This window comes from Pomacea canaliculata, linkage group LG3, assembly GCF_003073045.1.
Source record: "Pomacea canaliculata isolate SZHN2017 linkage group LG3, ASM307304v1, whole genome shotgun sequence".
In the NCBI taxonomy this organism is placed as follows: Eukaryota; Metazoa; Mollusca; class Gastropoda; order Architaenioglossa; family Ampullariidae; genus Pomacea; species Pomacea canaliculata.
The window spans coordinates 32,404,166-32,420,412 of record NC_037592.1 but is presented as its reverse complement, the minus strand read 5'-3'; the positions used below and the strand labels follow the sequence as shown (position 1 = coordinate 32,420,412).

At 40.6% G+C, this 16,247-nt stretch overlaps 1 protein-coding gene across 2 annotated transcripts in view; it reads left to right on the top strand.

The window, feature by feature from the left end:
* Positions 1-16,247, top strand: part of LOC112560574 (gem-associated protein 5-like) — a 74,024-nt gene that overhangs the window by 48,290 nt on the left and 9,487 nt on the right. For both annotated transcript variants that reach the window (XM_025232501.1, XM_025232500.1), the window contains exons 19-24: positions 9,304-9,441; positions 9,726-9,873; positions 13,624-13,743; positions 14,119-14,329; positions 14,614-14,752; positions 15,598-15,800. In XM_025232501.1, the coding sequence (XP_025088286.1) occupies positions 9,304-9,441; positions 9,726-9,873; positions 13,624-13,743; positions 14,119-14,329; positions 14,614-14,752; positions 15,598-15,800 (959 nt within the window). The remainder of the gene's footprint in view (positions 1-9,303; positions 9,442-9,725; positions 9,874-13,623; positions 13,744-14,118; positions 14,330-14,613; positions 14,753-15,597; positions 15,801-16,247) is intronic.

Genomic DNA, 16,247 nt, shown 5'->3' with positions numbered 1-16,247 from the left:
ATGTCACCGTTGCGTGACCAATTAAAAAAAATATTGGGATGTAGGCTGTTTTTCCAGTATCTGGCGCAGAAAGTTAATATGCCCTCTTTTTTCAATGTCGAAATTTAAATAAGTATTAACTATAAAATGTAGAAAAGATGTTTTATTGGAGTTTCTAGTTTTTGAGTTTGGTATCTTTCAAATAAGGTTGTCGTTGTTGTATGTATAATGCTCGTAAACTCTTTTCACGCTTTCTTTTGATAATCAGACTCGACAACGAGGAATTAATGAGATAAGAGGCGGTGAAGGCTTTGTAAAGTCTGAAAGATTAATACTGTCTTTGTATATCTGAACTACGCGCATTATATTTGTATCCTGTGCTCATCATAAGATATGGCCAGAGGTCTTTCTCCTACCAAACCCCATCAACTTAAAACGGATTATCCGTCAGCCTTTGTCACTGATGCTCTTACCACCTTTAAGTCTTTTCATCTTTTCAGAACGACGACCACTGTGACCCCGACCTGACCATGAGCGTGCATAACGAGTGTTTGTGTAATGTACTGTGTGTATGAGTGTGTGTTGTAGTAGTGAGCGTGTCTGCTATATGCGAATGTGGGTGCATGGTAGTTGATGATTTAGTCTATGATTTCTGTAAAGCGCTGTGAGATAATCTGTGGAAATGCGCGATATAAATTATTGTTGTTTTTTTATTATTATTAAGAATATTATCTGTGAAAGCTGACGAACAATTGAACGCCTTGGCACTATTATATCGGTGAATTTATACTGCTTCTCTTCTGATGGCTTGTGAACTCATTTCGGTTTTCGTAAATGGGCATTCTGCAGGCAACCCAGTGAGCAGCCTAAAAATCATCATTCTATGACTGAAGATGTGGCGTGTGGACAGGAACACTTGCAGCCTGCATCACATTTTCAAATGATTTGCGCACGCTGGAGCAGCTTCTTGTTAGATATCATTGATATTATCTGGCATTCTCTAGACAACAATTTTGCATGATATGTTGCGTGCGTCTGTCTCAGTCTGTCTGTGGTTTTGTGTTTAAAGCCTCATGAGCCTGTCCACAGGACTGAGATATGCGCTGTACAAACTCACTGTGGTGGTGTTGGTGGTGGTGTTGTTGTTGTTGTTGTTGTTGTTGTTGTTGTTGTTGTGTTGTTGTTGTTGTTATTATTATTAAGCAGGGATATAAGTGTAACATTCAAATATTTGAACTATTCTAGATAATAATTATTTTGTCACTACAGTCATCGCAGTATAGTAAAAATATTGAAATTATCCAAATAGTGGATTTAGCCACGTACTGTTTGTTTGCAATGATACACATGTTTTTTTTCCCCGAAATTGTCTGGCTGCTGTTGTGGTAATACCAATAAGTAATGGAGTTGTGTCCCTACGCGTACAAGCTTGAGGGAGGCAGCTTTCTGCAATTTATGCATTTTGTTAGTTTGTTATTCATTGTGTTTGTTACTTGGGTACCCATTGAACGGGCCAGTACTTTTTATTGCGTCGTCACTGAAGGAACTGGTGGACTTTTTATTTTTCATGTACGTCTTTCTAATTTCGTGTCGCCCACCGGTCGCTTCTCCCTGCCACCATAACGGTTTATTGACCGTCCATCAGCGTCTGACAATCACGTTTTTAATACAATTTCTTCCTCTCTTATGACTAGATCGCAGCAGTCTCTTGATGATTCCATCTACATTTGGCCCCAATATCGATTGATATATGTTTGCCATGGACGAAACAGTGACTTCCCGACCTCTGATCTCAACTGTTATTGAATCTTGTATTCCAGCAGAGAAACGATGACATTTTCAGCTTCCCGTCGTTTTGACTGGGTGCTTTGTGTTTGTTAAGTGGCATGGTGAGCCTGGCTAGACAAGCTCAACAACAACAACAACAACAACAACATACAAGTGTCTCGGTGTGACTCAAAATTTAGTCCTCAAAAGAAAAATAAACCCGTTAGTAAGCCCAGACAGCCTTTTCTCTCTCTCTCCCACTTTCCTTTTTTTTTCAGTCTCAAGAGGACTGCCTAGCAGAATCACATCGCTGTCTAATGCCACTGCCACTTTCAGTTATCTCAAGAGGGAAATCAGAAGTTGTTTGTGGATGTGTGTTTGTGTGCGCGTATTTTCGTGCACGTGAAATTGTGTGCGTGCGTATTCATGTGTATATTTTCTATGTAGCCTGTTATACTAGACATGTCCATAGAGCGCATGCCTATCGGCCTGCTGCGAGAAAGAAACACTTTTCATTATTTCAGCTGTAATGATAATGATTATCGAAGATATCATCATTTCATCTCTTTTTTAAATTTTGAGCGCCAGCGCTATTAAGTTGTTTTGGTTTTTTTTTACCAATTGCTCCTCTGGCAGGAATTCCTGACTCTGTAGGACATGGCGGCTTTCAACCGACTGCTAACTTAATAAGGTGGAATATTCACAACACTCATGCTACTTACTCCATCAAATCCTCTCTTTTCCTTCTCCTCATATCTCTTTCTTATTCTTTCTCGGGTGTCTGCATGAGCACTGCCATAAAAAGTAACTGTGTAACTGAAGATTTTAATAATGAAGAAATATAAATTGTTAATGTTTTTGTAAAATCGCAGATCTTGTGATAAAATTACAACCAAGCATTTTTTTTCCCCGTATGTTGGTCTCTAGTAAATAAAACCCATTTTTTCCTTCCTAAAATGTCAACATATGTTCTTTATTTATAATCCAGAGAAAAAGAGTCAAAAGTACAATTTGGTATACTTGAGAAGTATTACCGGTTTAAAAAGAAATTAGGCAATTTAATTTATTTATTTGGTGGTGGTTGTTGTTTTATGACTTGCCTACTTTCTAGTTAAACCAAAATTACAACAAGAGTTGCTTGTTTTGGGGTTGTTGTTTTTTTTTTTCCTTTCTTTCCCTATTTTCTTTTTTTTTTTTTTTTTTTTTTTTTTTTTTTGGCTAATTGCTTTGCGCTAGCACTCATTTTGTGTTGGAATAATCTCGGATTGGTTGCATGTGGGTGTTCAGTTGTGTCCTCCTGCTCGAGCAGTGTTTATCGTGTTGAAAACTTTCATGTCCTAAAGAGTCGGGAATCCTTGCAAAGCAAACCAGATGTAGGTCACCGGCATCATAATGACAACCACAGAAAATGCTTGGCGTGGTTGGACTCCTGAGCCAGGTTGTGGTGGAAACAGCGATGAAGAAGAAAATTTGTTGGGGATTCGTCCAGAGGAAGAAAGTTGTTTCTTTTGTGGCCTGAATTCCTTTGTAAGGACTTGTGTTTGCCGATACAGAGAAGAGACTACGGGCGTTCGAGAACAAGTGCCTAGCAGGGTGTTCCAGATTTTGTAATTTGAGCTTAAAACCGATAACATTGTACGGACATGGTCACCCCTACACCAGAAGCACCTTCTCGCAACAGTTAAACGATGAAAACGAGTCGAGTTCGGCCACGTGACCCGGCACTACACTGAGCCCGTCCTTCACAGTATCTTGGAGGGATGTCGAGGCCGAGGTGGTCAGAGGAAGAAGTGACTTGCAGGCGCAAAGTTGTGGACTGATTATTTCATGTAGGACCTTCTCACCACGGCCATAGTTGTGAGCCTGGTCAGCCGCTGCGTCTGTCTACTCGTTCTCCACGAGCAGTTCTGGCGGACCAGCATAACCGTTTGTCATCTGCTACCAGACGGATGAATGAAGAGCTGACTGACGAAGTGCAGATAAAGAGTAAGAGATGCGTTTGTGGGGAGGCATACGTTCCATTCTCATAGGTTGTTGTTGTTGTTGTTGTTGTTGTTGTTGTTGTTGTTGTTGTTGTTGTTGTTGTTGTTGTTATTTTGAAATGGTCTTTTAGTCAGCAATTCAGATGAAAGCATACCATTTCACATCCCGTATTAAGAAAAACAGTTTCCTATTTATGTTTCAGTTAGAAATTCCTTCTTTGCATTCATGCAGTTATTTAATTACCCTCTGTAAAGATATTTTCGAACAGGTTTTTCCCCTTTTTCTCACATTCCTTTAACACAGTGTTCTTACCCTCCCCTTCTCTCCCCTTCTCCCGCTACGCTCCCTTTCCCCGCGTATCTGATGGACTATATTCTTTTACACAAGTCCAAACATCAGCTAGTCAGCTCGGGTTTTTTTAATGTGCCACATGATATCGCATCTTCTATGTCATTAAAAGCCGTATATGGAACCAGTTTTTAAGAGCAGACTTGTAGATACCAGTACTGTGACACACATTTGTACAACCGCACGCGCGCAACCTTCAGGATCGTTTACCACAGTCCGCAGTCACAATCACGGGGTTGGTAGAACGGGGCGATGCTCGATAGTTTAACAACGGGTTGGATTCAGTAAATGGGGGACAGGAGACAGTAATGCCAGTCTCAAGGGGTGGACGACGCCAGTGGGCAAGAATTCATCTGACTGAAGTAACTTTTTTTTCTCTGGATAGAGATCTCACCCCTACGGCTTGTCCTCACCGCGAATTCAAAGGACTTTTAGGATGCACAGTCTTTTTCTAATGGTTAGGTAAAGCTCATTGCAAGATGCCATTTTCCAGCTCTTGATGACTACTCTTTCCGTTCTCGAAATACAATACCTACAGATACCACCCAGCACAGGTCAGGGTCAACAACACGGGTCATCAGGATAGTGCGTGGTTACTTTTACATTGTGAAGGCCTCTGTCATCGGAAGAGCTGGGAACATATGTTAATTAAATATTTCTTTAAAAAAAATAATTCGCACTCCGCTAGTCCTGTAGCGAGTAGTGCGCTTTTCAGAACATATGATCCCATTTCACCGATTTTATACAATACCGGTCAGTTCAAACTTTTATCGGTGTCAGATTTTTCCTGATGAGGCAGATCCTGTCAGAAAAAAAAAATAGTCATGATTTTACTTGCCACGACAACCTTAAAATTAGGACAGTTTGAGGTTTTGCCCTTCCATTTGTCGTGATTTTTCTTGCCACGACAACTTTAAAAACTGTTTTCCCGATATGAAGTCCTAGAATTTTTTTTTTTTTTGCTTGTTTGCTTGCATGCGTACGTGTGTGTGTTGTAAACTTATGAGGGATGCATAGCTCTCCCATCTCCCAATCCAAAGAGTAAAGGTTTTCTAAAGGTTATCTCTTTGCTGGAGGGTGCAGCATGATAGTGCCATAGTTGATTTATGGGTGGATTGATCAGGAAAATGCAGATGCATTGTGTGCATCACCTGCTGCAAGACTTCTGCTGGACTTCCTTCCACCAAACATTATTTGTCACCAGGAGTCTTTGTTAATTTTACATTTAGAATCGTTAGTGGATCCCATGGTTTTTGCTTCGTCTTTACAGAGGCTATAAAAACGGATAAACAGCCGAGTCCACGCGCGCAGTGAGCAGCTCTGACAGGTCTGTCGTCTGCTGTGTGGAAGTTTTAAGTGTTTGTTAACTCCTGTAATTTGTTTTGCACAAATTGAGCAAATATTTTTACTCAAGGTGACGACCAGCAGTGCATTGTGGGCCTGCTGTCGATAACAGTTGACTGCTGGAGTACACTCGTGTCTTCCTTTTTTTTTTTTCTCTCTTCTCTCGCTCGGCTGTAGCTGTAGAACGCGATGTGTAAATGAAAACCGGAAAAGACGAGTGCATAGCTTAATTCAGCCCATGTTATCTGTTAGTTATCTCTTCCCGCGCATGTGATGGCTGTTTTTCCTTCTGTCTTCTCTGATCCTTGCTGTAGGAATCCGAGTAACTGTGGACTTGTGTGCACTAAAATGAGGGATAGCGAAGGGTTAGTTTTTAAATTGTCTAAAATTAAAATTTTTTAACATTATAATATCAGTTTCCTATCATGCTGCTGTGTTGTTGCTTAACGATGCACTTTAATGCAATGTCCATATAATTTGCATAAAAATATTGTAGAAATAGTAAAAGGAGTGACCCGCCATTCAAAGAGTGGAAGTCATAACGGAGTGAATTACACACAGTTGTAATGCCAACACGAAACATATCTAGAAGTTCCGTTAGGTCTGTAAAGAGTCAAGCAAGCAGACTCAGACACTGTATTTTTTTTAAAGGTTTTGAAGGTACCTCGTGCTGTTGTCTCGGTAGGGGATATTTGATTCAACGCACCTGAACTGATTAGCTTAGGGAGGACTACCATCAAGACATTGACTCCACCGTCGGGATCATCAGTATAACATGTCGACGTTCTCGATCTTTCACGATCGTTCTGACACCATTTTATTTTTCTCCTTCTCTCCCAATCCTTCTAAATTTTTGGTCGAAAACTCACTTTCAAACATTCTTCCCCTGCATGCACTCCTCCTTCGTTTTTTTCGTTCCCAGTGAATCCGTAGTTTCTACCCATTTAGCAGGGAAAAACTAGTTACGGGGTTGAGGAGCTTCTTGGGTGCAACAGATGTCATTTTAGGTTTATTGAGCACAGACTTCACTTCTTCCTCTCACTCCTCATCTGCTAAAAACATTCGTTTTTCTAGACCTTGGATAGCTTGGAGGCTGGGGATGCGAAACTGTCATTATGCGATGACTACTGTGCGTACAACTCGTTAACTTACTAACTCTGCGCCTTGGTGAAATCGATGTTTAGAAAACTGTACTACTCTACAGACTTACTCATCATCGTGAAAGTACTTCCTACACCTGGTAGAGATTTTTCCCCATTTATCATTTTTGTTTGTTTTTGTTTTTGTTGTTGTTGTTGTTGTGTTTTGTTTGTTGTTTTGTATTTTTTTTGGTTGTTGGTTTTTTTTGTTTTATTTTATTTTTATTTTTTTTTGTTAGGTTGGTTTGGTTTTTTTTTGGTTGTTTTTTTTTGGCTTGGGTTTTTTTTTTTTTATACTGTGTATACAAAGACTGTCCAGCCTTCTTACTGCGCCTTCTGAACTGGATTCATAAAATAAACGATAATGTTTGGCAAATGTTTCAACATGATGTGAAAACTTCAGGCAGACAGCCGCATGTTTCACTGTCAACGCTACAGAAGGCCCTTGACGCCCAGACGAAGTTTGTGGGGAATGTAGATTGAACTCCATCTACATAGTAAGGCTGATTCAAAGGGATCCATGCCAACACAAGTTTTTAATCAGCAGTCAGCCAGCTCGCCAGCTGAGCCTAATATCCGCAGCAACATGGCGACGGTGACGTAACGAGTCTCTTGGTGACGTAGCTACAGCAGCCCTGCTCCACTGGCCTGCTCAGTAATAACTCAGCAGGTCGCATGGCGGCAGCTTGGGGAGAAGGAAATTAGATCCATCAGCTGAAAAAAAAAATTGAGTAATTTGTATTAAGGTCAGCATTGAAAGACGTTTCATCAAAAGGAAATATGTAGACATTAGTGAAGTACATACAGAAAAAAAACTTCTTTTGAATAGAAACCTTCGACTTCTATTAGTCATCACCTCACCCCACTCTCACCCCCTCATTGTGCTTCTTGCTTTCGTTACTCATACCACCCTTTGTCGCCTCATGCTGTGTGAGGGATCGCCTTTCCTTTTGTCATTAGGAGTTTTCTTCTGTGACTTTCCTCAGGAGTAGGAGGAGGCGGGGGTTGTCCTTTTTTTAAAAAAACAACCTGAAGCACGTGTCTCAAACAGTAGCAAGTCTTCTGGTATCTGTCGTTACTGATGACAAGCACCCCAGTGCTTTGGACACTTGCATAGTTGTTTGCATGACTCGAACTCGGTCACAAGGTCGAACTTGGCTCCGACTAGTAATCGGAAGCTCTCCATCCACCCGGTATTTTATCTTTTAGGAAAGGTAAAAGGCCGGTGAAGAAGAGATTTTGGGAGAACCGTGATTTAGACACAGCAAGCCACGCATAGTTCACTTCTTCTATAGCAGAGACCTTTAGTTCTTTGTGACTAAAATTAATGTTATAATTTGAGTGTGATCTTGGCGTAGCATGGTGTGCTCACCTTTCATATGGAGTCTGGGGGCGGGTATATGACCATGTGACTATATATATATGTAGTTGTATTTTATTGTGGATGTGTATAGCTGAGTGGTTAAAACACTGGCGTCCGACCCCAAATGCCCGCAGCAAACTTCCCAGCAGTCGATCCCATTTATTGGGAATGACTGAGACTCCATGGAGAATAGCGGAAGGTAAACCATATTCACTAACAACAATAACTGCATAGCAGGAGTGGGAGAGACTAATGCAAATTGTTTTGTTTTGTTTTGTTTTTTCGCCATTCATCCACAGTAGTAACTGAGGCTTTTACCTATCCTTTATAAATGTGGTTTTGCACATCATTTTACATAAACATCAATTAATCGGCTAAGCTGTTACCTTTTGAGTGCCGACCTTACATTTTAGTGGCGACATTTAAATTCTACCGCAGGATCCCCCAGTGAGAAGGCGACTTTTAAAAAGTTACAGCCGGGCTTTCTTTGATTATACAAATTGTCTTTCTTTGCGTTTATTTTATCGTCCCATTTACACCATCCCTCTTTTATTGTATCAATAACATTGTTTAAGACATTCTGGAAGAGCCCATAACCCTTGGGCTGAACGTGCCGTGACTGTTGTTATTTTGAAGCACCGCATTGATGTGCTACTCAACTGTATAAAATCATCTGTACGGATAGTGTAAAGCCAAGTTGATAAAATGTCATAATGGTCAAGGAGTGAAGCTGCAGCAAACTTTATTTGGTCACGTGAGTCGTCTTCTTGCTGTATTAAATACTCTAGTGGTAGGTTTGTTTCGATCCATGTGAACCCTGTGTATTGGTAGAATTGCGCGACGCTGACATAGAACTTGTTGTCTTAGGTATTTTTTTGGACTTGGGCTAGTGATAAATATTTTCGTGGAGACCTTTATTTTCTATCACTGTCATGATTGTGCGCAAGGAGGGAGTGAATAAACACCTAACATTCCACCACTTTTCTTCGCCGGTCCTTTCGAGGATAAATAACCGCAAGCAGAACCAGTGTCTGCGGAAGGAACGAAGAATAAAATGTTCCCCTAGTACTCAAACACTCGTGAGAGTTTCACAGACCAAATGAGTACCCATCGACTTCGTGATGTTCAGCTTCGTATGCTTAATTTGTCATGGTCATCTCTGCCTTTCATTATTTCTCTTCAGCGGTGTCGAACCTGCCAACATGATCTTTATATGTAGAACTAGAGTTTAGATAAAATAGACGATGTGAAATAAACTTTGACTTGAGTAACAAGAATAAACAAAATATCTGTCAGTGTTTGAGACTGTGTTTATCAAAGCTTCTGACATATAGTTACTGCGCTTGTATTTAATTTATTTCTTCTGGGGTTTTTTTCCAGAGGAACATCACCTGAATCATGAAAACATGGAGTACGCGCTGCAGATGGAGGTATGGAAAGGCAACATCACTGGCGCCATTCAAATGGCTCGCGAACGGGGGCAGCTCTCCGACTGGATCGTCTCCTTGGCCCCTCTGGGTGAGTCATCCCGACACACATTTCATGGAGCTATTCTTGCATTATTCTGACTTTCAAAACAGAGGAGAAGGCGATGCTTTAGGTAGATAACAGTCGTGTATTTATGATGCCCAGCTTTCGTGTCATGAGTCCCAAATTCGTTCACAAAGTTTTGATTAGATATATCACGAAACTCTAAACCCCGAAAGGAAAGAACTGTGGTGGGGTATGGTAAAGAATTTCCTTGAGTTGTTTATGTGTAATCGTGCGCGTGTGTGGGTGTGCACGTGTGTGTGTGTTTACAGCGTCTTACGAGACGTGGCTGGCATTGTGTGAAGAATACGCAGAGCAGCTGGAAGAGGAAGGACTGTACCACAAGGCGGTCTCCTATTTGCTGGCTTGCCACAAACTGTACCCGGCAATCGACCTCTTCCGTCGGCACAAACTCTTTAGGTAGGTCATGCTGCCCATTATATTCTTCATTGTCAACCTTTGCACAGATAAGCGCCTTAGAAATGGTGGGTCTTGAACCAAGTCAATGGGATCAGGGACGGTAAAGAGAAGCTAGCATTGAGTGAAGCTGCTTCATTGACAGTATTTTCTTTGATGACTTCATAAAGTACAGTATCTGCACCGCGGATGAGTGAAGTATCGATCGATACTTCCACGCTTTAAACAAAATGGTATTTCGCTACTAAAATATTTAGAAATCCATTTATGCGTAAGCGACGAGCCATGCTCCCACTCGCAGCCAGTTTTTTTGGTTTCTCTGAGTGTGTGGTATTAATACGTGATGGTATGTATTATTATTGCATCTACATGTACGATAGTGAAAAAATGCGTGTGCACACGTGTACATTGTAGCGTGGGTGTGCCATGAGAGGTAAGGGAGGTGTGTTACATAATTTTACAGGTTAAATAAAGCGCAATAATGTTTGGTTATCTTTTTTATTTTTCATCGGTGTTAATGGATATGTTTGATTCGATTGAAAATATTGTCAGCAACACGTAATTGAGGGACGTAGGTAGCAATAGTCTTGCTTTTTTCTGCACCCGTCTTATCCGTTGTGTCTTTAGCGGCATTGACCGGTTGGGCCAGTGTGTTGTGCGACAGAAAAACATTTCTTTCGCTCACTCCTCATTTTGCCCTTCATCACGTTTCGACCTTTAGACTCCGCACCTCCCATTTGTCTCTTTCTTCATGTGAGATGGTCCTAAAGGTTAAAGAGCATCCTATCGAGTCAAGGGTAGACAGGGGCTAAATAAAGACAATGTTGTGACTGTGACAGATGCCTTGTTCAGATGGTGTTTTATTCCCAGAATGAGACAGCAATTATTCAAAATTTATTTAACAGCAGTAGGACACCACAGTATCAACTTTCAGAAAAGCCTCTTTGCATCGCAGTACGTTGCACTAACTTTTTCTGTGATCGAAAAGGTAAATGTTTCTGTGTCCTACGGGTCGCGCGTGCAGGTTCTTACTTTTTTTTTTTTTTGTCTGATGCAAGTCGACAGCCCCCGTAAGTCATATCCGAGTAGGGTGGACAGGTGCTCCATTACATCGGAAGCTGAGTTGATTGAGGGCATCGGGAAGGCATTGTCATGCCGCAAGCTCAAAACGAGCTTCGTTAGTGCACAAGCTGCAACTTTGGCGCCATGGTAACCATGTCAGAAATGGCCAGTTTCGTGGACAACATCGACAAGCACCGAGAGAAGAAACAAGGTGGTTTATAAAGATGCGAGCCCAAACAGTGGAAAAGAAATTAAAACTATCCGAACTAATTCCAACCTTTATGGCAGTTGCAATTAGGAGATAAGCAGTGGCGTAGGAAACGGTGGAGATGTGATTCTACACAAAGTACAAAAAAGGTAGAGGAACACACAGAGAGAGACAAATGACAAATCTTTATTTACAAAGGTAACAGAATAAGCAAAAGTATGTTTCTTACATCTAGCCCTTGATCTACAGAAAGGACAAAGAAACACTACTACAAAACAAAGGCATTAATTAAAGAAGACAGGGATTCTTTTGGCACACTGACTTGCAGACCTTGAATGTGATTAATAGTTTCTTCTTCTCCTCCTCTCAAATGGACACGCCCGGTTCTCGGAAGAATGCTGCCGTGCGCCGTTGATCCTCCCAGCTGGTGTGAAGTTTCCCTACCACTGGGGTCTCCTCTTTCCAGATCTGGTGCCTGATGACTTCATGTTAGGGACAGTCCTGCAGCAGATATTTTGTTGTCTGGCTGGCTGTCTGGCATGGGCACTGGTCTAGCTGGCCAATCCAGAACTTGTGGTAGAGGTGATGGCTGAAATCGTCGTGAAGGTAATCACCTGCTCAACCCTTGTAAGTGGGTGGTATGAGTCATACTTGTTGAACAGTGGGTGCTGCTGCAACCACTTATTGTGCTGCTTGGCCCTGATGATGGTCTTAGCTTCTCTGAAGGTGGTATAGTTGTCTGCCTGCTCTTTTTTGGATCCCTCCTTTGCCAGAGTGTCAGCAGCTTTAGCCAAGTGGGTGTGAGAAGGAATCAACTGCAAGACAACTGTGTGGGCTCTGCATAAAAAGGTGAGAGCAGTGGTCAGGCCATTCAATTCTTTGTCTTTGGCAGTCTGTAGAGCCTGCAGGATGGACAGGGAGTCTGCAAACAGATACAAGTCATTAGTGTTTTCCCTGCACGTCAAGTAGCTTTCTCTGAAACCCGTAATATCTAATGAGTGCACTCACCAGGGAAGCAAATCCACCAAAATAATACTTAATACATTTTAATTGTTATCAAATCACACATGTAATGAGTCAGATATCGTTTTGATCTGGTGCTTTGTGAATTGTCGAAGTCTGCTAGAAGCTTGCACAGCAAGGTTGAGAAGGAGAAGAGACATGCTCACTCAAAGAGATTAGCTCACTCCAAGCATGTTCTCATAAGGGTGATCATAACAGCTTGAAAAAAATCCACAAATTTCTCTCAAAAAAAATCCACACAAAGGCATTTTTGAAGAATAATATTGTCATCAGTGTTTTAAACTCATGGCAACTGATGAAATGTTAAAACTTTCACTTCAGATGAGAGCACATGTTGCAACTTCCCTGGTGAAGAGCATTCACCGATGACTCACACGGTGGGAGAGAGATAGAGAAGCAAATGCTTGAGCCAGTATAAATCTTGCAAGCTGTAAACCAGCTGACAAAAACAGTTTATGTAGCTGCAAGATTGGGATATCTGCCGCATATTGTTGGCTTCCACAACACAGTGCCATGCTGCTGTTGAATTTATCTATGGTCGCTGCTCTGTGTGGAAAGAGCTCTATGCTCAGATGGAATGAACATCTTCATTAGGCTGGGTATTTTCTCATTCCAAATTTTTACAGCTGTGGGATTATTTTGCATTCTTCTTTGACTTTTACATGATGTAAAGCTCAATTTTGAGGTAGTGAAGTACTTAGTGCAACTGTGCACTCTCCTTTGAGAGCCAAGTGTCTTCCAGACAGGCAAGATAAAATGTTGAATGGCTCTGTTTAGAGTTGAAACTTTTATGATATATCATAGTCAGGTCCACATATTCATTAATTCTTTCGTCCCTTGGCTTGTACTGGTGATTGTGATAAGCACATAGACATTGCAGCTGACGAGGCCCACCACCCATGCCTGTTTTGGGTGATACTCTTTAGGTTCGTAAACCACTTCTTCCTCTAGCCACTATGGTGTCCACCACTTTCAGAGGAGGTGTCGTGTGGGGTCGCATGGCTAAACCAAACCAGCTTACACCATTTTACTGTTGCAAATAAGGGTTCATGATGTAGCAAGCCTGATGTTATGGCTACATCAGACCCTGTCCATCCTAGCCATTATTATTGGATTTTGTGATTCCATTTCGGATATTTGTCGTGAAGCTGCTTTTTTTGGGGAAGGTGGCTCCTAAATACTTAAGACTGTTTACCTCTTCAAGCTCTAACCCATTCAAGGAGATCTTTGCCATTGCAATTGACCATGACTTTGCTCTTATCAGTACTGGTCTTCATTCCATATACATTCAAACTGTCGGTCTTTTGGTACAACATTTCACACCGATGTTAAATATTTTAATGTTCATGCATGATTATGGAATTTTTTTAAAAATCTAAATACCATAAACATTGTGTTAGCTGAAGGATGGTGTTTTCGTAGATAATTTAAAACTTTGTTTTATTATTCCTTCTACTCAGAGAAGCAGTTGCTCTGGCCCGTGTAAGATTATCACCTCTTGACCCAGTTCTGGAAGATCTGTACACTGATTGGTCCGAACAGCTGATGCGTGATGGGGCATATGAACAGGCAGCAAAATGGTAATTTTGTGTGGCAAGCATTTTGTATTTTTGTGCCAGTACATGCGTGTTATGTAGGTTGTTCTTAGAGGTTATAATAATAATAATGTTTCAAAATATGTCTGTCAATATTCCAGTTATTTTTGCCCGTGTCTTGTTAAAATTATTCCTAGTGCAGAAGCACAGAAATATGGCAAACTATTTGCTTGTGTACATTTCAAAGGATTTGTGGTTGAACATGTAGAAAGAATAATCATTATAAATTTGCATTTATGCCTGAATGCTTCTGTGGTAAATGCACAGGTAATTTTACGTATTCAAGCATAGGGAATAATCAGCTCTCGCAGGTGATGTCTTTTTAGAGAGTTAAAATTTTTTTTTATCTTACCTTTATAGCTATCTTGCAATGAAGCAGATTCAGGATGCTGCCAAAGTGATTGCACGCCGCTGTGATCAGAATTCACTTCAGGCAGCCTGCCATCTGACACTTTTGGCCAATGAGAAGCAGCAAGGACAGCTGTATGCACAGCAAGTGGTTACTCGGTACTTGGCTAATCACCAGTGGAAACAAGCTCTTGCCTTTCTGAAAGAGCATCAGCCTCTGAAGGTAATACAAACGGAAGGTAATATAAAATGGTGCAAGAAAAGCCTTCACAAAGTATTATTATAAACACTGTTCAGTTTTCTAACCATGCCGTTGTGCCTAGCCTATGTGAAAAAGCAAGGACGTTATAGAAAGTTTATCACTTCTAAAAGCATGACCACTAAAGATACTTTCCAACCATTTCATTGCTTTAGGAATAAACAGCTGTTTTTTGGTGTTATCAATGTAAACTCAACACAAACGAATGACAGAATTGAGAATAAATAGAGTGTCGTTGTAATGTGCAGGTATTTATTCCTTATGTAAGTGTACATGAAATGATGGTCCGTGAGCTATCAGCCTTGGTTCCAGAAATGATAACGCCTTTGGAACCAGAATCATTTTTGATTTGGGATAGTATACCTGCTGAAAAAGCCAGTATTCCTGGTAAGTAATTACTGTTATTACTTTATAACACAGTCTTTATGCCTGAAACAGCAGTAGCGTTTCTTTTTTGAAAATGCATGGATTATTTGATTTATATGCAGATTCATATTATTACAAGGTGGATTGGTTTACATTAGTGTTGATAATGTTGTTCATCCTTTTGCCATGCAGAACACCACCACTGATTTCAAAGTAAAAGGAAGTCAATGCACAAATACGCACAGTTATGCATGCATGGGTGTATTCAGCTGTTTAAGTCTACTCTGTAAAGTCTGCTTTACAAACTGGTATAAAAGATGTAAAAAATATAAACATGCAGGTGCGCACCTCAGTTTGAAGTTTATACTGTCTCATGTTAAGCAAATGTCACACACCATATAAAAATGCATTGCACAGAGAGAAAGAGGTGACTGTTGATAGCCATCATTTTTCCCCCAGTCATGTGAAGCCATTGCTTTAGGGTATGCTGTGGTGTGTTTTCATGACAGAGTGATTAAATGGCGCCATTTAAAAGGAAGAGGCTGCCTGTCTGTAGGGCATTTCTACATCAAGCATCAGTCAATAATGACAGTGCTCAAACAAACCAGCAGGCCCCAGAAAAAATAAATCATTTTGTTATGTTCCCCCTCCTTCTTCCCCCACCCCATAACTTTTTTCCTGGCAATATTTGAAAGTGGTCTTGGTCTTTCAGGATCATTTATTTCATAAATCTATATAAAAAAATTGATTTTGTTTTTAAAGAGAAAACACCTCAATGTTTCACTAGGAACTTGTATGCAGGGAAAAAAATTTTTGTGTGGGTTTCTTTTTCCATTTTCAACAAGCTATTTAAAAATTGTTTGCAGAATTCATCCTTGATCCATCTGATGCTGATCCTGTCTTGCCATGGGAAACACACTTAGTTGATGGACATGCCTTTCCACATCATATACTTCGTGTGTGGTATATACATCTGAATATTGCCATGGCAACAGAACAGTTGCATGTTATGTACCATGCCCTTCAGCAACTGCACTCAGGTCGTCAGATTCACTTAGACACTCAGCAGGTTGGTGATTCTTTTTTCACACATACATGGCTAATATGCATGTGCATGCATGTCTGTTTACTTGCATACAGGTAGATGTGTACAGTGTTCCCTCGTTTATCGCGGGGGATCGGTGCTATGATCAGCCGCGATAAACGAATTTCCGCGAAATAGGGACATACATGCAATAATAATATATACATGTAAAACAATATCATGTGAGTGTAAAGTAATATAGTAATCATGGTATTAATACAGTACAATAGCAAATTAGGGTAAAAAAATTATAATTGTACTCAAAGAAACCCAAAAACTGATGCGAACTGGCTGCGAGATGGGAGATAACAATCATGGCTCGTCGCTTACGCATAGCAATGGATTTCTCATACACAATTATTTCTTTCTTTCTATCTACAAAATAACCATGGTATTTTAATAGAAATAGTAATACAGCTTCATTTTTCGTCT